Source organism: Doryrhamphus excisus, linkage group LG14 (assembly GCF_037039965.1).
Source record: "Doryrhamphus excisus strain RoL-2023G ecotype Guam linkage group LG14, RoL_Dexc_Guam_v1.1, whole genome shotgun sequence".
NCBI lineage: Eukaryota > Metazoa > Chordata > Actinopteri > Syngnathiformes > Syngnathidae > Doryrhamphus > Doryrhamphus excisus.
This window is the reverse complement of record NC_136370.1, coordinates 6,365,348-6,388,533: the sequence shown is the minus strand read 5'-3', so window position 1 is coordinate 6,388,533 and position 23,186 is coordinate 6,365,348. Positions and strand designations below refer to the sequence as shown.

The 23,186-nt window shown below is 40.1% G+C and overlaps 1 protein-coding gene across 3 annotated transcripts in view; it reads right to left on the bottom strand.

Moving 5' to 3' along the window:
- The window catches only part of cdin1 (CDAN1 interacting nuclease 1), an 82,587-nt gene that overhangs the window by 43,277 nt on the left and 16,124 nt on the right, over positions 1 to 23,186 (bottom strand). For all 3 annotated transcript variants that reach the window (XM_078796077.1, XM_058091414.2, XM_058091417.2), the window contains exons 4-11: positions 22,146 to 22,210; positions 20,370 to 20,430; positions 16,680 to 16,752; positions 4,382 to 4,461; positions 4,124 to 4,173; positions 2,942 to 3,009; positions 683 to 748; positions 383 to 488 (exon numbers count right to left, since the gene is read on the bottom strand). In XM_078796077.1, coding sequence (XP_078652203.1) covers positions 383 to 488; positions 683 to 748; positions 2,942 to 3,009; positions 4,124 to 4,173; positions 4,382 to 4,461; positions 16,680 to 16,752; positions 20,370 to 20,430; positions 22,146 to 22,210 — 569 coding nt within the window. The remainder of the gene's footprint in view (positions 1 to 382; positions 489 to 682; positions 749 to 2,941; positions 3,010 to 4,123; positions 4,174 to 4,381; positions 4,462 to 16,679; positions 16,753 to 20,369; positions 20,431 to 22,145; positions 22,211 to 23,186) is intronic.

Below are 23,186 nucleotides of genomic sequence, written 5' to 3'. Positions count from 1 at the left end.
GTTCTCTCTGTGTGTCTGCTTACAGCGCCCCATGTAGTTTTTGCTCAGTGATCCATTTTTGTCTGCATGTGACACCGTGTGGACGCATTTTTTTTTTCAATACACATGAAAAACAACCCAACAAGATTTAAAGCTGCCATTTTCCCACTGTTTTTGCCATTCTTTAACAGCACCGACATTGATGGAGGCACAAAATGACCATTTTTGTTGGAGGCAATTGTTGCCAACAAATATTACATAAATCAGCACCATCAGTGATCTAATAGTCGGATGTTGTGTTTTTGTGTGAAACAATATCCAACTTTGCTGGGTTCTGAATCTACTTTTAAGGCTCTGTGTATGCTAATGAATAATAGAGGAAAGACAAGAAAAGAAGACTAACCTGTTCCAGTAGCTCCAGAATTGTTCGTTGAGGTAAGTGCGGTGACTGTGGTCGTCTCCGAATGAGGCTTTGCTCTCAATCCAGTGGATAATGTGTCCCTCCACAGCTTTCCATTCGGAGACACATATAACAGTCATACAGATGTTCATGTTTTCATCAGCTACTCTTTGACTGTGTTGGCAAGGTATGGAAAGTCAACGTAACTTTGTTAAGCATGAAAACCTAACTAAGTATGCACACTCAACCATTGCCAAGGTATCTAAAGGTTAGCACACTGACAATTGTGAAGTAAATACTAACCAACTGGAACCTCCAGGATGATGTCTGGTGTTTTGTCATAGCCTCGAGCTCTCAGTTGGTTTTCATCTACAAGAGAAGACAGATGTATAGTATTCATATTGCTTTCAATTGAAACCAGCAATATTCACCAATGTGTTGTTTTGCAAAGATTCCTGTTGTGAGGTCAACATCATCAATATCTGATGTGCACATGCTGTGTTGGCACAAAAGCTTGCACGCCAGTTTGTAGTTTGGCGAAGCTTGATAAAATATATAGCAAAGGGGACAAGGTTGGCATTATAGCCTGAGTAAGCGTAACCCAGGTCCTCCCAGACTGCAGCCATTGTCCTTGACTTTTTGCGCACTTCAGCCATTATCCCCACAACACCTGATTTCTCCATTAAATCTCAGGCTGACCAGGTCATTCGGTTCCAAGGGCCTGCCTCTTTGTCTCCAGTCAAGCTCAACTAATGGGGCATGGAGGAGAATTGAGAAGAGATGGAGGGTGCTGGTGTCAGTAAAGAGGCAGCATCAACTAAAGATGGAGAAAAAAGGGGAGGCAGGCCTGAGGTCAGAGAAGCTGCCAGTGGCTTGCGGTGCACGGGGGGCATCCTGTGCTGTGCTAATGCGCTATAAGAGACAGACCTCCATTCGCGCCGGCTGGGCTGTTGACATTGTCATGTGGCTCTGATCGCCTTTTTACATCACCTTTGATTAAAATTAATGGGCCGTCCCTGCTGTTGGGTAGCTTATTTCCAATCCATTTATCAAGCGAGGTGAGGCTGCCTCACTGGCCCTCGTGCCCTCTGACAGTTTTAGAACAGTCCTCTGTATAGCCGTGAAGAAAGGTCAACACCGCGGGTCCAAATAAATGATGTGGTCTTAATGACACAAGGAATGACTTTCATCCTTCACTCACCTGACCTATGGGATGATGATGATGATGATAGGATGGGAGCGGGAGAAGGGAAGCAGGGGGTTAAATATTAACTTCCACAATTTCACACATGGCCAATATCTTGAATAAATTGGGTTGGAACAAGAAACTTATAATCCCAAAAATACAATACAATTATAATACAGAATATTTTTCAACAATTTAAAATATACCGGAATTTCCACATTACATTACATTGCATTGATCATGTGTTACTGGTAGATCGCCAAGGTAGTTTGTGTTTGTGTTATTGGCTATTATGCTCATTTTTCAGCCCTTTGTATTGAGTTGTGGTCTCCTATAGAGCAGCTACACACAATAACCCGCACAGAATTTTTTTTTGATCTTCCAGAAACTGTACCTATTCCAGCTGTATCTCCTTGGATTTACAAAATGGTCTGCCCACTCTGCTGTGATTGGTCACACTTCCGAGTGTTCCAGAAGACTTCCGGACTACTGCCGAACCTCACAGTATTGCCGGTATAGGAGTTGATAATAAATTAATAAACCATGTGGAGAGCTACTTGAAAAGTGGTTAGCTCATGAGCTACTGGTTTGAGACCCCTGACTTACCATGTATGAACTGGTAACATAGGTCCGCGTTTAATAAGTGCAGACAATCTTGGCACAACATCCGTAGTGGAAATATGTTTTTTTTTTTTTTTACATGGGACTACCTATGTTTAAAAAGACAGGTTGTGGTGAAAAGGCTATGAGCAACTGAACATCACAGTCATTTTTTAGAGCAACAATCTGTTAGGTTTGCCTATTGGTTTAAGAAAGATCAAACTTACAGCCAGCTGACTTTATTTTAGCATGTGAAGAGAAGTTTTCATTTCTGCAAAGTGAAGTGCAAGGTTTATAGGAAATGCACGCTCATTTAGAGAGAGGTGGGCCATAGGCGGTATTATATCCATGACGAAGGAGGTTTTTCTCTTATGACATGAAAACCCACAACTTCAAAAGTGACTGTTTGCTTCTCTCAAAAGTGTATCAAACAGGTGACGGTGATGAAAGCCTTTTCTCATCTACGCTGCTCGTAAACAGTCTTTAGGGACACATATTACTGCTACAACATCATTAAAATGTCTGATTTGCATAATAGGTGCCCTTTAATACAGTACTATGGGTGTAGAACTGCATTAGATCAATGCTAGCTTTGTTGGTCATGGACTATTGCTTAACACTTTTACTAACATTAGGCTATTAGCCATAAAAAGTATACATAAATTCAGCACCAATCAATCATAGCGGGTCCTGTTACTGAGCCTGCAACAAAAGACTTTACTTGACCACAGCAACTTCAAAAGAATCCAATATAAAAAGGTCAGGAGATGACTTACCGAGAAAAGACAGATTCTTCTCCTTCAGTTTGTCACGAAGCAGGACTTCGTGCTCATGGCCGATAGCACTGAAGATTTAAGAGTCAAGGATTCTGAAAGCAGTTTGTTTCTGTGTGTCTGCTGAAGCACCATTAACAACTATAACATGATAATGTTAGGTTTCACGGATTTTGACATATTGCAATATACTAGTGATGGGCATTTGACTGTCGGAATGTTCTGACAGTTTTCTATTGATGAGACTAATATTGCAGTTTTGTTGACACTGAATCAACAGTGCCTCTGTTCGCTGCACTCCATTTTGACTCAATTGTATTACGTCCCATGAGCAAAACTAAAGAGCATCCAGTTGTAATTATATTAATATGTAGATCCGATGAATGTCCTGCTTTGACATATGGGGAGCCCATTGGTGTTTTATGCAAAGTCAGAGCCATTTGTCTTCCAAAAGCACGACAGCAAAATCAGGTTTCAGCTTAATTGGCTCTCACAACAATTCTCTAAAGTGCCTTAATAAGTGGATAGGTTTAGAAAGTTCATATTATAGTGGAATAGTATCCTACCAAGATTAATAATCACTGTTAATTATTTACTGCTAAATGTTCAAATATGGGTTGACTGGAGTCATTGCGTTAAATAATGGCTAGACATAATGACACCTCCTACAGGAGAGAGTCAAAACATCTCTTAGTATTAAGAAAAATGGGTTAGTGGTAGTTAGGTTACCTCAGCTTGTGTATTTTGTTTATTTTTTATACTACTTTCTTGTGAGAATACCCCATGAGGTATGAGCTAAACACTAACTGGATAAATGTGTCATGAGCTCTCCGTGGTGCTGAACTGCTTCCAATTGATAACAAAGTAGATTAGCGATTTACACAGGCCACTTTAGCTAATGCCAAATGACAGATCCCAAAGTTATTCCATTTTTCCTTTGTATCACACAACATTGGGTCTGATCCACATGGCGGACGCGAACATTCAGCCGCCATCAAGCCTCCCTACAACCCCAACCCCCCTCCATATCCTGTATCATCATCTGCAATAGAAGGATGGCCAGCCAGGATGAAACGCCTCCTCTGTGAAGCAGAAACTTTTATGTGGGGTGGAAGGCAGACACATCTCATCCCCTTCAATAGCTCCTCGTCAATTTCGAGCTTAAAATTTTATGGGATAGGATACTGTTTGATGCAGTCTACCAGTGGTCCATAACAGCAGTCATTTACTGTGCACTGAGGAAAGGGTGGGGGAAGAAATGTTATGGTGTGTGGGGGGAAAAAAAAGGTACAGGGATTTACCACAGTGAAGGATAAGCAGAAAACATGGGCTATGCTCATAAACAGTCAGCTAGATGCTAAGCAACATTCAAAAACATAGTATAGACGTAGTAGATTTCAACATGGCAACTAACTCTTAGTAATGATAAAACATGAAACGTACCTGGTACACATTCTTGGACAAAGTTTGGTCCGGGATTAGTGATGGCTCCTTGAGCATGCTGTTGAGGACTGTTTTTGAGGCTGAAAACAAAAATAACAACAACCTATATTAAACAAATATTAAAGTTTGTGTATGACGTTTCAAAAAATCAACATGCTGCAGCCTCAAATTATTAGTACATTGTCTCCTTGCAAATAAAAAAATACTTGGCTGTAATTACTTTTCTTATGTGTCTCTAGTACATCTGTTGTTTACGGTGGAGTACACCAAAAAGAAAGTCTGCTGCTTTATACATAAAAAAAAAAAAAATCCAGGCTAATATATTAAAACTGACCCCACAAAAATACATTACAATTTATGAACCCAGAAAAAAAAAACAAATTATATGCTAATGCTTCAATATTTCATTGTAATATTAGTGTAAAATGTAATATAAAATATATATTTAATTACATTTATTTTATTATTGTATAATTTTTATAGTAATAATTATATATTTGTGTGAAAATGCAAAAAAAATTGTATAAATGCCAAATATCCCCGGTGCGAGCATGACAGGGACCATGGTTTGCGCTGTAATTGGCTGCAGGTAGCCGTGGCTGCTGGTCGCGCTGGGAACCCGTTCCCCTTTTGTGGTGTTGCAAGCTTTGTGGCGCTGGTCTTGTGTCCAGCAGAGGTGCTCCTTTATTTTAGGAGGTTAGTTTTTTTTCTCCATCCCCTGTCCTAGTGTTCTTCCCCTTCTTAATCGCCAAATCATCCTGTCCTGTCACCCCTCGTCTCACTGCATAGTATGTTGCATATGTATGGACGGATGATTACACAATTTCGCTTGTACCGTTTAAGTGACAAGAATAAAGGCCATCTCATCATCAACAAATATGGCCTTCACCCTACCAGTTCTATCCATGCTGTAATTTATATCAATAAAACAAAGAAAAACAGACAGAATACTGAATAAGACTGCATGGTTGCTCGACTGACTCCATTAAAAATGTCCGCTTGGCGTCTATACGGATTTTCTGTAGATAAATGTTTCAGTCCAGAGCACAGGAGCTGCACGTAGTTTATCTATGCTCCAAACGCTGGCTGCTCTGCATCCCTCATCCCCATTCTTGTTCTACTAACATGATAAATCAGAAAGAAAAGCCTGCTGGATGGAGGTACAATGGCGCTGGGAAGAAAAAAAATACTTAAATCATTTCTTAAAAAGATTTGGATTAAATGGATTGTAACATTGTGTCAGGAAATGGTAGCGGCCAACCGTTTTAGTGATATACACGCATGCTCCTGACAGACATTACAGACAATACAAGGAATGTTTCAATTCACATTTCAAGCATGGGTGGCGCCTGTAACAATACTGTCGAGAATCCCCGGCTCATCCCAAAACTATGAACACAATATATGTATATATGATGTGGCTCATATAAGCTTCTGAAATTCAAAGAGACGTTTAAAAAGGAGCATTTTAAAGCCTAGGTGTTGCTCTTTTACAGGCTTTGCTGTCACAAAGAGGACGTGTTGATCTCCCGTCCACCTGATCTTAAACCAAAGCAGAACGGTGGAAGAGGGACGCAGCCTAAAGCGCTTCCATCCTCGCTGACACCTCTTTTATTTGTGCTACCTTCTCTGTTTTAGCCACATTCTCCCTCCAGCTTATAACCCCACACTCCCTCCTCTCACAACTGCCAAGCACAGGCTTTATTTCTTTGCTCATTTCTCTCCCAGGTTTTTCCCCCCCTCAGCAGATCCATACCACACTCCTGAGCAGGAAAAGAAGGTTGTAATTTCCCCTTGAGTTAGGACACCTCATGACAAATGATAATGGATAATCAATAAAGCCAGGAAATATGAGGCAGCAAACTTTATGAAGCCGGGAGACACATTACTCCCGGACAACACTGGTTTTCCTTAACAAAGTCACCACTCGACTGTGCCTAATAATCTGAAGGAAAATCAAAGGAGCCACAAACACATCAGCAATATTGGCAACTTATTCCACTTTAATGGCATTTTGATTGATTTTTTTTTACCCCACCTTCTTCCTAATGGTCCTTTTATAGATTTGACGCTGCTCCTGCAAAACAGTCATGTGTATTAAACCTCCCTGAAGGCAAACGGCAGCCATTAAACCTCTTGTCTCACTAGCACTCATAATTGGAGGTTGACCACCACCACAATTTGCTCTCACGTAACAACACAAAAACACTGTTCTTGCACTAAACCAGGGGTAGTCAAGATGCTGCTCCCGAGCCACACATGCTCTTTGGCTCGTATGTCCATCCCAGACCGGAATTCTGTCAGACTAAAATGAGTGTTTACAGTTTCAAGGTATACCAAAGTGTGAAAACGGACGAGAGAAATTGGAGCATGGCCACCACGTGGACATTTTTTGTCACATCCTGTGTTCCTCCTTGCAGTCGGAAATGGGCTTCGATGTGTGTCAGCATGTACTCTATTGCCAAAAGTCTGGCATAGATTCCGCTGGCGTTAGGACCGAGCGGCCATGCTGTTGTTGGTCAACATCAGTGATGGGAATACTTTTTTCAGTAACGCATAATCTGACTAATTACTCTTACTGTCAGCATAACGGCGTTACCATTTTCTACACCCCGTTACTGCACGTTACTGAAGCCACCTAAAAATATATCACCGACTTCATAACTAATCTGCAGCGCAGTGAGAGTGTGAGAGTGTTGCACAGTGACAAGGGAGGGGGGTGAGATAACCACAGATTGGCTAAGGTTTAGTAAGATTGCGTCTTCAGCCAATCACAGAACTTGGGTGGGCGGGTGTTTAGAGCACATAAGCGATGAGGATTGGCTAAGATTACGTCTCCAGCCAATCGGTGAACTTGGGTGGGCAGATAGCAGGGGCGAGTAATTAAATATTGACTTTTACTGGTAACTAGTTACTTTTGTAGTGGAGTAACTCAGTAACTCAGTTACTTTTTTTGGAGAAGTAACTAATAACTATAACAAATTATTTTTTTTTAAAGTAACATGCCCAACAGTGGTCAACATACTGTAATACTCACATGACTAGGGTGGGCGGATAGCAGGGACGAGTAATGAAAAAATTACTTTTACTGGTAACTAGTTACTTTTGTAGTGCAGTAACTCAGTAACTTTTTTGGAGAAGTAACTAATAACTATAACTAATTACTTTTTTAAAGTAACTATGTATCTTTCTTATTATTTATCCAGGAATATTTAACACTTGTATATTTCTGCAAATTGAATGTAGTAAACACCTTAACACCTTCTTGTTTTTTTTTTTTAACCAAACCAACATAATGATGTGATTGTTGATCACACCTCTTGCTACAACGTTTTATATCAACACAAAACATCACAATCCGTGAGAAGTGTAACCCGGAAGTGTTTGCAGCTGTGGCAGATTCTGCAATACTTAAATATGCTGCTGTTTTTAGACGTGTACAGTTAAATTGATCTGGCACCCTTATTAAGGATGTTATATACAATATTGTATCCACTTTTAAAATGCCACAGGAGTAGTTTATTCCGGACAAATTGTTTAATTGCGCAAATTGCTGTAAGCACTTTGTTTGATAAGGCCGGTGAGGTGGGCCAACCCGAGGCTATTCTCCAAACAGTTCTGCAGGCTGGATGAAATAGCAGTGCATGCCCCGAGCCCAAGTTTGACATATATGATCTATTTGCTGAATCAATGTACAGAAATGAGAAAAAACAGACACCCATGTGCATGGCAATATATACGAGTTTATTTTCATTGAAGGTTAAATTAATGATTTATTAATTTATTACAACAAGAGAGTTTTTCTGAATGATAATTCTTGTAACGTTTAAATCTTGTGACACCCTTATCGTTCAGCAGCATTTCAACACATATAACAACCAGCCGGCCATGACATTAAAAATGGATACAACATATAGTTGTATCCTAATCTGTCTCATTGTAACAATATGTTTGTTATTGTGCTTTGGGCTGCATTGCATCAAACTCATAGCCGATTCTCTAATATTCTGACCTTCTGATTAGACTACTTTCCCTCTCCCTTTTGTCTCTTGTGTTTTTTTATTGTACGTGTGGTGACTAATCACACCAAGGGTCCACTTCCCCTGCTATTTTCTGCAGCAGCGAGGTTAAAAATAGCCATAAAGACATGACCTTGGCGCTGACATTGTGGAATTTCAGCCAAGCATTGACGTGTTGAAAATCGAAGGCCGGGACCGCTAATAAATCACCATGCTTTTAAAATGAATTTACCCTAATGCTCATTCATCACACGTTGTAATACCTTTTTGCAGGCCCGGCTAGGTTTCGCTGCTGTGCACAAACACAGCAGTAAATAACAAACAGCATCTCTTGCATCGTCCCAAAGCTTCCCGACATCAGCATACATTAAAGACGCCCCCACCTTGCGTGGCTCCTCTATGAAACTCTGAGCTCATCTCCACGCACATACCAGCGTCTTGCATACACACAAAAACGACATACATAAAATACAAGAATATAAAAAGCACAATCTGAAGAAGAGCAGACACAGAGAACAAAGCCCCGCAAGCGCGTCCTCGCCGCTTGTAAACATTCACCAAATTTACTGTAATTGTCCCGCGTTGGTATAAATTGTGACTAAGGCGCTGTATCACAGCGTCAGCATCTGAACAGAGAGGGTAGAAAATAACAAACACGACGCTACGCCTCCACTGGGATTTGCTAAAGAAAACAGCCGGGGTAAACAAATCACGAGCCTGTGTTCGTATATTCAAAAGAAGATGAGCTCAACTGATTTATTATTGCTTACTTGTGTCACTTTTTCCTGTTTCTTTACTATAAGATGGAAAAGTCATTATCAAAAATGCGGAAAAAGCTCATTAGATAGCAACATTTGTTGAGGGAGGTCCGTAATAAACAATAACGGATGATGATTGTTATTGCCCCTGACACTGATGAGCTCCTCTGCAAGTTTGTTTATTAATTAAAAAACCCACTTCATCCACAAACACATTTGTGTGTCTGTGTTTGGGGAGGGCGCGGGGTGGGGGCATTTAGCCATTTCCTCAACATAACCCACCACCCCCCTTTATGCTACACTACACTACACACTCCCCACGCAACCCGAGCCACTGAACTGTGCAAGTGGGGGGGTACACTCGTTCATCAAACTTCATGGAGCGAAAGCAGAGACAGGTCCTGATAATGTGCGCCGCTAAAGCTGATTTTCCATGATGAATCTCGGAGCATATAAATTGGCTAATATCTGAAAACATTTACAGATACTAGAGGAATTGACTACTTGTGGGACGTGATGGATGAGGCTCCCCAACGCTGGACGACAGCTCCGCAAATCTCTGCGGCTGCAGAGAACCCTCATTTGATTTTCCAATTTACTCCTTTTAAATGTCTACTCCCCAAAAATGGAGGGAGGGGTGCGAGGATGAAAAAAGGCTGAAACCGTGGGACATTTAAAATAGTTTTTTACTTCCTTACTTTTAACTTCCGGTGTTGGTCTATACCAGGGGTCTTAAATGTGTGGCCCGCAGGATACTAGTTTGAGGCCCCCGCCTTGATATGAAAGTTTAATGTTAGCACGGCCCGCGCAAGTTTGATATGGATGCTGTATGGTATCATGTACCCAGAAAAAATTATTACGTTTGATTAATGTTCATGTTAAAGGTTAAATAACGGTTAATAGTTATCCTCCCTATCCGTGTGGAAGTGGTAAGTTTTTGGCTATTTAAGTTTAAAGGAAATAACTTGAAGGCTACCGTTTAGGTCGCTAGCTCTCTAGTTTGCGAGTTAGCATGTGTCTCAATAATTTGTCACCGACCAACTATATGTGGTTTCTTAAGTTTTTATTATTTGCCGTTTTATTATTATTATTATTATTATTATTATTATTATAGTTATTTATTACTGATTGATTTTCTTTATTCTTGTATTCTTGATTTCTTTATTTATTTTTCATCTTATTTTGTGTAGAAAAATAAAAAGTAAGATATTTGAGAACAGTGGAATGTTTTATCAGAGCTTTTCTTGTAGAAAATTGGAACTAAAGCGAAGTTTTTTAAATTTTTTTGTTTTTAATAAATGTTTTTTTTTGTTGTTTTTTTTGAAAACCTGATGCGGCCCAGTCTCACCCAGACCCGAGCTCCAGTGGCCCCCAAGTAAATTGAGTTTGAGACCCCTGGTCTATACAAACAGGTAGTCTTTTTGAAGTCATGGCCAAGTCAGTCACTCTCAATCCAGTAGAAGCAGAAAAAAAAAAAAAAAAAAAAAACATTCACGGTTTCTTGAATTTAATGTAAATGTTGTAATCTGTTGCAAGGCAGTTATTTTATTTTAAAATAATATACAGTACAAAATCAGTGAGCATGTGGTCCACACAGTAACAAGCCCAGTATGTGCGGGTTCTAACTAATGTTGGGTAAATACATTTTCAGACATGTATGCATCTTATAGCTTGATTGACATTTTCAGTTAATCTGGAGCTGTGAAAACATACAACTGGCTGGCAACCAGTCCAGGGTGTACCCTGCCTGAAGTTGGCTGGGATAGGCTCCAGCATACCTCCGCGACCCTAATGAGATAAGCCGCCTAGAAAATAGATGGATCATTATTATAGCTACTATTATTATAATAATTGTGTTATTATTATTATTTAAGGGGCTGACGGTGGTCTAGTGGTTAGCGCGCAGACATCACAGCTAGGAGATCAGGGTTCAACTCCACCCTCGGCCATCTCAGTGTGGAGTTTGCATGTTCTCCCCGTGCATGTGTGGGTTTTCTCCGGGTACTCCAGTTTCCTCCCCCATTCCAAAAACATGCTAGGTTAATTGGCGACTCCAAATTGTCCATAGGTATGAATGTGAGTGTGAATGGTTGTTTGTCTATATGTGCTCTGTGATAGGCTGGCGACCAGTCCAGGGTGTACCCCGCCTCTCGCCCGAAGACAGCTGGGATAGGCTCCAGCATCCCCCGCGACCCTAGTAAGGATAAGCGATAGAAAATGAATGAATTATTATTTAACTAATTAAATAATTGTAATAAATTAAAAGCTAATGTTAATTAAATCTCCACTTGTATTACTTGGTAGTTTGAGTATTAATCTATTGTGCTGGTGTATACTGTAAAGAATGACAAATTGTCCTTGTCCAAATACTTTTAGACCCATGTGAAGGTGCAAGCTGATGATACGAGGTGCAGGAGGAGGTCGGTCCCTGTAGAGGTTACTGGGGCAGAACTGATCTGCTTCCACCTGACTCTCCCTGAAAGCGCTGAGATGAGACTTTACATTCCAATGTCTGTGTGTGTGTGTGTGTGTGTGTGTGTGTGTGTGTGTGTGTGTAAAAGAATTGCAGTTGTAGATCTGGCAGAGCTGTGCCATAGCGAGAGGCTACGTAGGTCAGGCCATTAGACTGCGGCAGAGGCTGGCTGGAGCTTCTCTCCTGAAAAGGAGTAATTAGTATACTTGTCAAGTGAAGTGCCACGGTGCTGCTCGCCTCCCATTTGCCCCCTCCCTCGCTTGCATGCACACTTGCAAAGAATCACTCATCTTGCCTCCTTATTCCCTGCCTTTCTGCTAATGAAATGCTGCTGCTGCTGCTCTCATTATTTGTGTACACACACACACACACACACACACTTCTGCCTTTATGCGAGGTGAGCAAGAAGCTCCACAATGACAGTGGACTCCAAGTTTCACCAAATAGAACAAAATGCCACAGCTAGCCATCAACATGTGCGATCTGCAAAAAGCTGAAGCATATTATGAATAGATCAAAAGGAGCCTTCTAACATTCTCGCAGTGTTAACATCAAACATGGGACATTTATAACCTGGGCTTCTGTAAAGGAATGCGACAATAAATCTTGAGGGCGCTCGAATCACACGGTTACAAAACACGGAGCGGCAATCTAATCCGGAGCTGGGCCTTGGGAAAATGGAAAAGGTCAAATAGCTAGCAAAATTGCCTCCTCCTCCTCAAAAAAAAAGTATGTCTAAATCTGGATGCACATTGGCTGCTGTCAAGGAGGAGAGATTGAAGCATAACAAAATGGTGGGTGGGTGTGTCGTAGCTCCCCCGTGTGCATGTATATGACGATGCCACAGTGATAATGATACACAGTATAGTTTTATATTATTTATTCATTATATTTCTTCTATGAAATCTATTTGGGTTTTTATTGTACTCAATGGTTTGCAATTTTACCATAATATTAATTATTGAATTTTTATATGAATAGATACATTAAATTATTATTTTTTAAATGCTTTATATAATATTTAATTTAAATAATCCATCCATCCATTTTCTATACCGCTTATCCTCATTAGGGTTGTGGTGTATGCTGGAGCCAATCCCAGCTGACTTTGGGCAACAGGTGGGGTACATCCTGGACTGGTCACCAGCCAATCACAGGGCACATATAGACAAACAACCATTCACACTCACATTCATACCTATGGACAATTTGGAGTCGCCAATTAGCCTAGCATGTTTTTGGAATGTGGGAGGAAACCGGAGTACCCGGAGAAAACCCACGCATGCACGGGGTGAACATGCAACATGCCGAAGCGGGGAATCGAATCCAGTCTCCTAGCTGTGTGGCCTAACCACTATCCACATTGCAGTCAATATCTATACAATATAAAATGTAAATAAATATAAATACTGCATAACAGGGTCTCAAACTCAATCACACTTGGGGCCAAAACTCAAGCCGACTTTAGGTTGACTTTTGATTGGGAGTATTTGGTAAATACATTTGGTAAATTTGGTAAAATTTGGTAAATTCCATATTTGGGTGGTTTAACTTTGTTTTGCTTTTTGTTAATGAGTTTGCACTTCTCAGCCACCGTAAAATAGTGATGCTTCCTCAGCCTAAACTTTACAGCTTTACAGGTGTCATCTCCTTTATATGCGGTTAATGTTGTAGTATAGACATCAAGAGCAATACTCAGGGTGGTATACAGTCCGCCGTAGTAGTTAGTTACAGCCACCTACTAGCTGCTAATTGCAGACTCAACCATTCAATATAAAAAACATTGACTTTAGATATGATTAACGCCAGTAAACCAGTCTAATGTCTTTATTTAGCAGTATTGCTATACATACTGGTTTCCTAATACTCCAGCATTGGACATTTCTGACCTTGGAATTGTCAAACAGTACATATAGCATGTATAGCGAGGAGCATTATGCTTGTTGATATGATATTCAATATACTGTAATATCATATATTTGAATGCATTGATTTATTTACAAGCACCACGAATAAATAATATGCTATTCTGCATGGCTAATACTTACTGAAAAAAGCAGGGGAGTGGGATTGAGGTGGAGGGATCGAGTCGCAGCTGTAGCCATGGTGAGGTTAGAGGAAGGAAGGAGGGAGGGAGAGAGAAAAACAAAACAAGGAAGGCGCAGAAAACAATTTGAAAGCCTGTATCGATCCAGCACTGGTGATTGTACACATATTCCACACTCCCAAAGGCACCATTTCCGTGTCTCTTAAATGCAAAGGTGAAGAGAGGGAATTAAAAAAAACAACAGTGAAACGCAAAGCCGAGCCACTAACCCAGTTGCGGGGTAATGTCCCTTATACTGAAGTCGATTGATCTTTGCTGGCCTCCTTTTGCAAGCCCAAAGAACCAGTCTGGGACTGAAGGACGAGCATGACAAATATGTCTGCCGATGGCTCTAAAGCAGGCTGTTAGCTAATTGCCAGCAAAGACAATTATCTTGGCATTGTTTCATAATGGAAAAACATCACCAGTGTCTAATATACACACGGGGAGGTAGCTGAGGTGGCCGGCATGGGGAACAATTCATTTGCAAGAGTCCATGAGGTCATGAGGAGGCTGCAGAGATGCTCCAGCAAAACAGAGCTTTCCCCTTGCCCTGTCTCAGCCAGCTATGATAACAAAAGAAGTGTAGGGATGAAATAGGTGTAATACGTGATTGTAATGAAGAGCGACAAAACCGAGCTATGTGAACAATAATAATGAAAGAAGTGTAGCTACAAAACAGACGCAAAGTTCTCTGTCCTGTCAATTAATCTAAGTCAACCATAATAACTAAAGAAGTAAAACAGATACTCATCTCACTGTCCTGTCAAGTCTAGTATAGTAAAGACAAAGTGTGGCGACAAAACACATTTCTGTCCTGCCAATGCATTAAAGTCCACAATTATGACTGAAGAAAAACAATAGTACTGAAAAATATTCGCCCCCTTCCTGATTTCAATTGGTTTTGCATGTTTGACACACTTTCAAATCATAAAACATTAAATTATTTTGAAATGAAACTTTTTATTATTAAGAGAGTAAAAAAATCCAAAACAACATGGACCTATGTGGAAAAAGTGACTGTTAATTAAGCTACACCAGTCTGGAACAGGTTATAAAGTCATTTCTAAAGCTATGGGATTCCAGCAAACCACAGTAAGATCACTACATGCCAAAACACAGAACGTGGTGAACCTTTGAGCGCAGTGACAACTCATTCAAAGAGATGCTGAGATGATGTGGCATGACCTTACAACGGTGCTTCATTCTGGAGAAGAGTGGGCCAAAATTCCTCCACAGCGCTGTAAGAGACTCATTGCAAGTTATCGCAAACACTTGATTTCAGTTGTTGCTGCTAAAGGTGGACCAACCAGTTATTAGCTTTAGGGGGCAATCACTTTTTCATACAGGTCCATGTAGCTTTGGATCTTAATAATGCATTTTGTGTTGAGTTGTTTGATGGTCTGAAACATTTAGTGTGACAAACATGTAAAAGAATATTGAATCAAGGAAGGGGCTATCTCAGGGAAGAACTAAATTTGAAACACTTATATGCTAAGACTACGTTAAAAAGCCATAGCTTTTCAGTATGTGGAATCAAACTATGGAATGGATTGAGTAAGGACCTCAAACAATGCACAACGATGAGCCAATTCAAGAAACAATACAAGCAGTTGATGTTTGCTAAATACAAGGATGAAGAGTCTTGAACCAGTCATGATGTGCTATATATATCACTATATTGACACTTACTATGGTACCCATTATGGCATTGGATGCTCATATCACCTTGTACTTCCGTACAAGGTGCATTATTTAAAAAAATAAATAAATTAAAAAACTGTATTATGTAACAGTTACTGATTGTAAAAGTACCAGATGGAGGGGTAGGATTTAATAAGCTTTGCTTCTTCCTACTCCTTTTGGACATGTGGAACTGTGAACTGATTATGGAATGCACTCAATTGTAATCTGATGCATGTTCAAATGAAATAAAACCATTACCATTACCATATTTTTCACACCACTGTATTTGTCTTGTCAATGCGTCTAAGTCAAAAATAACAATCACTCCAGAAAGCGATTGAAGTTGAAGTTATTTCCTACATTGCAGATGCAAATATGACACTTACTGTATGTAAGTATGATGAACAACGTCAAATCGTGTTTATACTGTATAGAGATAGAAGGAAGCAATGTAATATTATCTGTGACCGTGTGTGCATCTTCCTGAATGAATGACCAGCTCTACAAGCTGCACCGACTTGTATTTTGACAAGCAGTGGATAACGCTGCTGTAGGTCCAAAGCAATCACATTTTGACATTGACAAATGGCCGTGCTGTGGTGAATTTGAAAATAACACACATCCGCTTTCATCTCTTTCATGATTAAATCGCAAGCACATCTTCTCTGGTCATCTCAAAGCAAGAGTGCAGACACACAGGCTTCTGCATACTGGAGCTCTATTGGAATCACGGCGATGCATACTTAATGTACGCATTCTCTTTCTCAATCTAATTAATTAAATATCATGTTGACATTGTGTTTTACAGAGTGAATTTCTAAATATATCTGGACAATATCTTTGACAATTTCAACAAAAATATTTTAATCTGGAGTTTACTTCCCCAGCAGCTCATCCACCAGCAGTACCTCGGAACAGTTTGATTTTTTTGTCACTTTGTCACTCAATTTCCTCAGTGGAAGGTTATAGAGAGGATGCAGGAGGAGAAGGTATGGTAGATGGATGCAAGCGGGGATGAAGGGGGAAGGACCGAAATGTTATAAATAACACTGATGAGGTGAGCTTACATTGATCCAAATAGCAGTTAAGAGGCTCCTACCGCTCAATTGTCAAACCTACTAGAAGTAGTCTGTTGCTCATTTGGATTGAACAGGAAAGGGAAAATAGAAGTAAACTGGAAAAGTGGAGACGGGAACAGGGGAGGATTCCAAAGACAAACGACTGCAATTAAGACTGATGGAGAAGAGAATGAGGCAAATAGAAATGTGTTACTCACGCATTCCACCCTCCAGATCCTGAAGGAACCTGTCTAGGATGATGCGAGCCATCAGCGCAGGAGACAAATCCACCTGTAACAGGACAAAAAAACATGATTAAATCAAAATTATCCATTAAATCTTGCTAACCACTAGCTTAAACCAATGCAAAGAAAACTGCTTTATCGATCAGAGCCAAAGGTCATTACTAGGGGAGTCAGGAGACAACCAACTCAGAGACAGGATTTTAAAAGTACTAAGTAAGAAAAGTACTAAGCGGTACAGAAATGGATGGGCGGACGGACAATAACAAAATAGGATGAGACAAGCGATCTTTTTTTATTTAATTGCGTCACAGAGCAAAGAATCGAAATGTTTATTGTCCCACAAATTGACGCTAAATTATATTATTGTCAACATTTATGACCAGACCAAATAAACCATTAATGTTCTGATATACAATCATAAATAATAACTAGATGATGCAATGTCAGCTGACATTGCTTGTGAATGCGTGTTAATTCTGCAGTGTGGAAGCAAAAATTGATGATGATGAAATTGATGAAAATGATTGGTGGCATGATCGGAACACCCAGACTTTAAAGACTTTTGTCACCCTTTATAACTATTCTCTTGCAATGAAAAAATTAGCGCTGTCAAAATAATGCATCAACAGCAGTAACCAATTTGTTTAAATAATTATGTGCGTAATTAACTCATGTGCATCATGCAGTAGGTTATATGTTTATAATCCTCTCCTTTTTACATGTCTTTCTGTTTATAAAATACAGTGAAATGGATATCAGACATAGCAAATGATGATTAATCACGATTAATTTGTAAACTGAATAAAAATGATCTAAAAACAAACCCGCTTCTCAGCCTGTCTTACTATTTTGTCCTTTTAAAATCAGGTGTAATTGTCATCACCTTCAATAAATGAGACTTAGCATTGCATTTCCACTCTCTTTTGTCTCTTCCAGGTCTTTTTCCTCTCTGTGCTGATTAGACTCCCCTCCATTAACACCTTTAGATAGCCACGAGGTTGGCAGGTTTCTGGTAACTAGCATCCCAGAGCTGACACATGAAAAATGGCAAAAATCACTAAGATTCCCCCCGCCTGAATAAAAGGACCACCTGATTAGTTCAGGTACTCGCACCTCCATAATTTTCATATTAATCACCAGTCCATTACCGGTCCTGAGTCCGACGGTGGATAAAGATCACACCACTGAGGAGTCACAGGACGTCCTTTTGTTCTGCTGAATATAATTACTCTTCATCAGCTTTCTGATCCGATTTCATTGTTCCTCACATCTGGAGAGTGGGGCTTATACGTTAACGTATTGGCATCCGTTCTAAAGCCTGTATGTTTAAATGACCTTTACATAAAAAGTCTATATTAGGCATAAAACGGCAATATTCATGGGAGACATCTCGGGGCGAAAAGGCTCTGGTAGCAGTTTTCATCATTGTTAATCATTTCTTTCCATTGGAGATATATTGTCTCATAAAGGGATGGAACTACATCAATTAGTGGTCTGAGAGACCATGAGTGCTTGGTTTAAATGTTAAGTAGCATATTAAAATGACAGTTAAATGGTTCATAGACGGTTATCTCTGAGCTGGATTCAGTCTTTTAAAAGAGGGGCGAAAAAAAATCTTGTGTCAATTAAATAGAAAATGAATAATGACAGTTAGCTTTGAGGAGCCACCGATGCATGTGAACTCCTCTGATTTTAGATTAAGAAACACTTGACTGGCATAAGCCCCACCATAAAAATTCTAATGCATGCGTTTAAATGGGCAAAATAAGACGGAAATGACAGGACGGCAAGGCAGAGAAATGACCAATAAATACAGGAGCATCTGGCTTTTCAAACTCGATAAATAATATTGAATACATATATAGTCCTGTTCTTGAATTCTACCGCTTTTGACCTTATCCACTTGTCCTTCACTGGGAAGGTCAAGTGTTCCCAAACAGAGACAAGAGAACACGGTTGTGTCATGTCGTCATTTCACTTGTGAACGGTTGTCTGTTAAAAGCCGATTTCAATTGGATGTTTGATTAAATCAAATGCCTGGTCATTTCCCATGATCCTTCAGGTATAGAAGCAGGAAGTTATATTTTCTGGAGCAGAAGCTAACAGTTCCACGAGTTGAGGAAGTAAAAAAAATTCTCCTTCTATCATATCCATGGTGCAAGTAGACATAGTGCTTTTTCATGTAAAATTTTTTTTCTTCTCATAAAAAATTTGTGACGTGCATGCACAGAACCGAGAACGTTTCCGGGATGGATTGCAAAACAACAGTTACACATGTCAGAAAACAGATAAGTCATGAGATGTAACAGTATCATGTAGGGCTACAACTAACATTATGTTTTCACTTCATTAATGTGAAGCTTTCCTTCATTTTTCATTCATTACGGTTGCGGGGGTGTGCTGGAGCAATTAACCTAACATGTTTTTGGAATGTGGGAGGAAGTCGGAGTACCCCGGGGAGAACATGCAAACTTCACATGCTCAAGTGAAGATTCAAACCTAGGTCTTCCGGATCACCTGACTGTGTGGTCAACATGCAAACCACTTCTTCACCGTGTGGCTCCTAATCTGAAGCTTGTTGTTTTAATTAATCGAGTAATCTGTTCAGCTCTTGATAGACCGAATCAATATGAACCAAACACAAACAGTCTACTTTCATGGATAACTAAAGAAAAAATCATTATCATTTTAAGATACCAAAATAGTTGTCAATTAATTGGATTAATTGCAGCTCTCCACCAGTTTGCATGTTCTCTCCGTGCATGCGTGGGTTTTCTCCCTGTACTCCGGTTTCCTCCCACATTCCAAAAACATGCTAGGTTAATTGGCGACTCAAAATTGTACATAGGTATGAATGTGAGTGTGAATGGTTGTTTGTCTATATGTGCCCTGTGATTGGCTGGCCACCAGTCCAGGGTGTACCCCGCCTCTCGCACAGCAGCTGGGATAGGCTCCAGCACCCCCCACAACTTATCCTAGTGAGAATAAGCGATAGAAAATGAATGAATTAATTAATAATTGCAGCTCTCGTATTGCGTAGTATCTTTTGATTTAAAAAAAGACATTAAGAACCACCCAGTTGACATCTGTCTCCTCCTTTTTACATCTGCACAATGAATATCTGTTTTAGACAGATTGGTGACAACAATTGAGCGAGATCAGACTTTTGTGTACATACAATAAGTTTTACATCTTTGAGTTCAGCCCATGAAAAATGGGAGCAAAAACTAAAATCCTACACTTACTATATTTTTGTAATTGTCATAATTGGTACCCTTGAGTTACCCTAACACGCAACCTTTACGACATCATGTCAAATTAAAGAAGTAATGAAGTGATAGAAGAAGGAATTAACAGTTGAACCCTTCCCTCCCTCACCTGTCTGCAGTTTGCGGCAACTTTGCCCGGGCTGCAATTTGGGGCAAATTGCTCGATAAAAACACACACAAAGTATTTTCACATCTGCTTGATGGAGGTGAGAGTTAATTACATTAAATAATTGATAATGGAGCTGACCATTTCACCAATTTTGATAATGACTAACAGACAAGAGAGAAAATCAAAAACTGCTGCCAACTTCTATATAGGCATTGATACAAAAGGACATCAATGAAAGGGGATGATGGGGTGGGGGATGGGTGGTGGTTGGGGTTAAACCATTACCTCATTGGCCAGCTCCAGCAAGACGGGAGCAGAGGGATGTGCCTTGGCCTCGCTCAGATACCTTCATTACGACAAAAAAGAAGAACAAAAGCTGTGACAACAAATGGGCCACAAAGGCAGACACAAGGCGGCTTTAGAGGGCTAGCCGAGACATGCTAATGTCCCTGATGACTTTGGCCTGGGTGGCATATGGCAAGCTCTGTGTGGTTAGAGCAACGCTGCTTGGAGGGCTTCAAATTTCCTTCAGAGTCACGCATGAATACGATGGTTCATTAGTGAGGTAACCCCTGCCGCCCAAAAAAGGCTGTTTTCCCTCCACGGCTGAAACTGAACTTCTTAAAGGGGACCTATTATGCTAATTTTTTGGCCCTTTATATTGAGTCCTATACTCCTATAGAGCAGCTACTCACAATAACCAACACACAAAGCTTTCTAGAACTTCCACAATTTGCACCTATTCCAGCTGTATTTCTTTGGATTTTGTGCTTCCAGCGAAAATGGTCTGTTTTCATGTATTCCACCTAAGACCCGCCTCCAGGCACGCCCCCGCCGCTGTAGTTGGTCACACTTAAGTGCTTAGGATGACTTCCGGTGTTGTGCCGCTACCTGCCAAACTTCATAGGAGTTGATTAACGTTATGGGAGTGGATAATTGTCTCTTTAAAATATTTATATATAATGAATTTAAATTTAAAAATAAATTTAAAAAAATAAAACATCCGCTTTTAACAGACAGCCATATATTTTGGATCTGGAATTCAATCGGGAAGTAGAGACTGGACATTCCGAAGTTTCTCACGAAAAGAGCGTACTTCAAGATGACTCAATGGTAAGTCAATGGTAACTCTATGGTAAGATGTGGGGTGGCATGGCTCAGTTGAGGAGTTGTCTCCCAACCTGAAGGTTGTAGGTTTGATTCTCCGTCCTGCTGTGATCATGTCGAAGTTTACTTGGGCAAGATACTGAACGCGCTCCTGATGCTGCGTCATTAGCAGGTAAATGTGCTAACAGTGTCAAAGCGAAATACCATTTACCAAGTAGTTTTAGCGTAATGTGGTCATGACATGTTTTTTGCAGGTCTACCAGTTTATAAAAAACTTGGGGAGACCCACTGATTGTGATGAGGAATGGCTTTTAGCAATCCTGCTCTACAATGCCACACAGACAACCGCTTTTGGTCCACTATTTACACAAAATAAACACAGTTAGGACATTAATAAATTGTTACTAACTGCTTGCTGTTTGTCGGCTAGTCCAGCTGCAAACTGGCCCATGTTCACAAGACAGACCAGTGTGAAATGCCGTTGACAAATTAAAATTGTTGTATTTTGCTGGTAAGGAATCAGGAACTCCAATCACTCGTGCCTGATATTTGCGTCGTTCAGAATTGTAAACAAATGTAGCTTAGACCGGAAGAAACACTTCCTGGGAGCCACTGCTAACACTGTAAACACAGAAGCAGATTCTGGGAGAGGGCAGAGAGCGTATCTCTCCTACAGCGCACAACCATATACAGAAGCCCGCCTTTATCCGGTTTTACAACGCCCTCTAAATCCGGGGGTTTCGAGCCATACCCAACTCGTTTCAGAGCTCACTGAAAGGCTAAAAAAAAAAAAAAGCATCATAGGTCCCCTTTAAAGGTTTGCCAGTGTCTAAAAGATTATAACAACACAGTAAAACTTACTCTGAATGTAATTAGCAATTGAGCAGCCAACTGCATTGCATCCAAATCTACAGTACAGAAAGCAGAGTAATACCATCAAGCAGAGCGCAGTACCTTTCGTAGTGGCTTTCAATGACATCAGGTGCATGGTGCCTTGAGATTGCCCTCTTGGTCCGTTTCTGTCGTGAAAAAAAACAGTAATGTCTTAAAAAGGAAAAAAAATACTACTACTGGTACAATTAACGTTACTAATGTTTGCATGCAATATGGTGTGCGTCTTGTGGCGTTATTAATACAGTCCAACTTGCTGAAGTTGGACTTTTTAAATCATAAAACGTTCCTGTCTATGAGCTTGCTAATATATGGAGACATGAAACCAAAGTCAATTCCGTCTGCGGCTGGCTGTAGTTACAGTTACGCAACAAGTCTCTGCTTTTCTTATTTATCACGGCTGCAAGTTAACCAAAAATGGAGCCAAAGAAAGTTGCATGTGTTATTATGAGTGTGTTTGTGGTTTAAATAAAGAAATACAAAGGAAAACAATATAACTCCTCAGTGCTTCCATTATGCTTAGAATGTATCTTTTCGCAAAAAGCTGTTTTTCTCCCTTTTTTGTTGAGATATTTTGATGAAACTTAGCTATGTTGATTACTAAAGAACATTTCTAATGAAAAATGACAGTCTAGTCATTCTTTAGGTATATACCATGTTTATATAGCCTAAGAACAATATTCCGTGTACCTTGAAAAATCCGTCAAAATCGTCAAAAATGGCCGGTACCAAAACTGATTGAATGAGTTAAGGATTGCAGTGTTTTACGTCGCTGTAAATAAAGAACAGGCCGACATGTTGAGTCTTGGCGTCGCTTACATGCTGCGAATTCTGAAGGAGCACAGGAGATCTTAGGTCACAGTGATTTATTTTCAATAAGTTTCCTGGAGGAGGGGTAGGAGGATCAAAGTGTGCCAAGACTGCTCTGTACCCCCCCCTCCACACACACACTCTCCTCTCCCATCTCTTAATATCACAACAATGACTCTATTCCACAAGCTGACATTTCCATGCAATCTCCTCAGTGATGAGGATGACAAGGGTTAAGAGAGGAAGAGCAGTGTTTATAAAAATCAACTTATTTAAAAACTGCTACACACATTT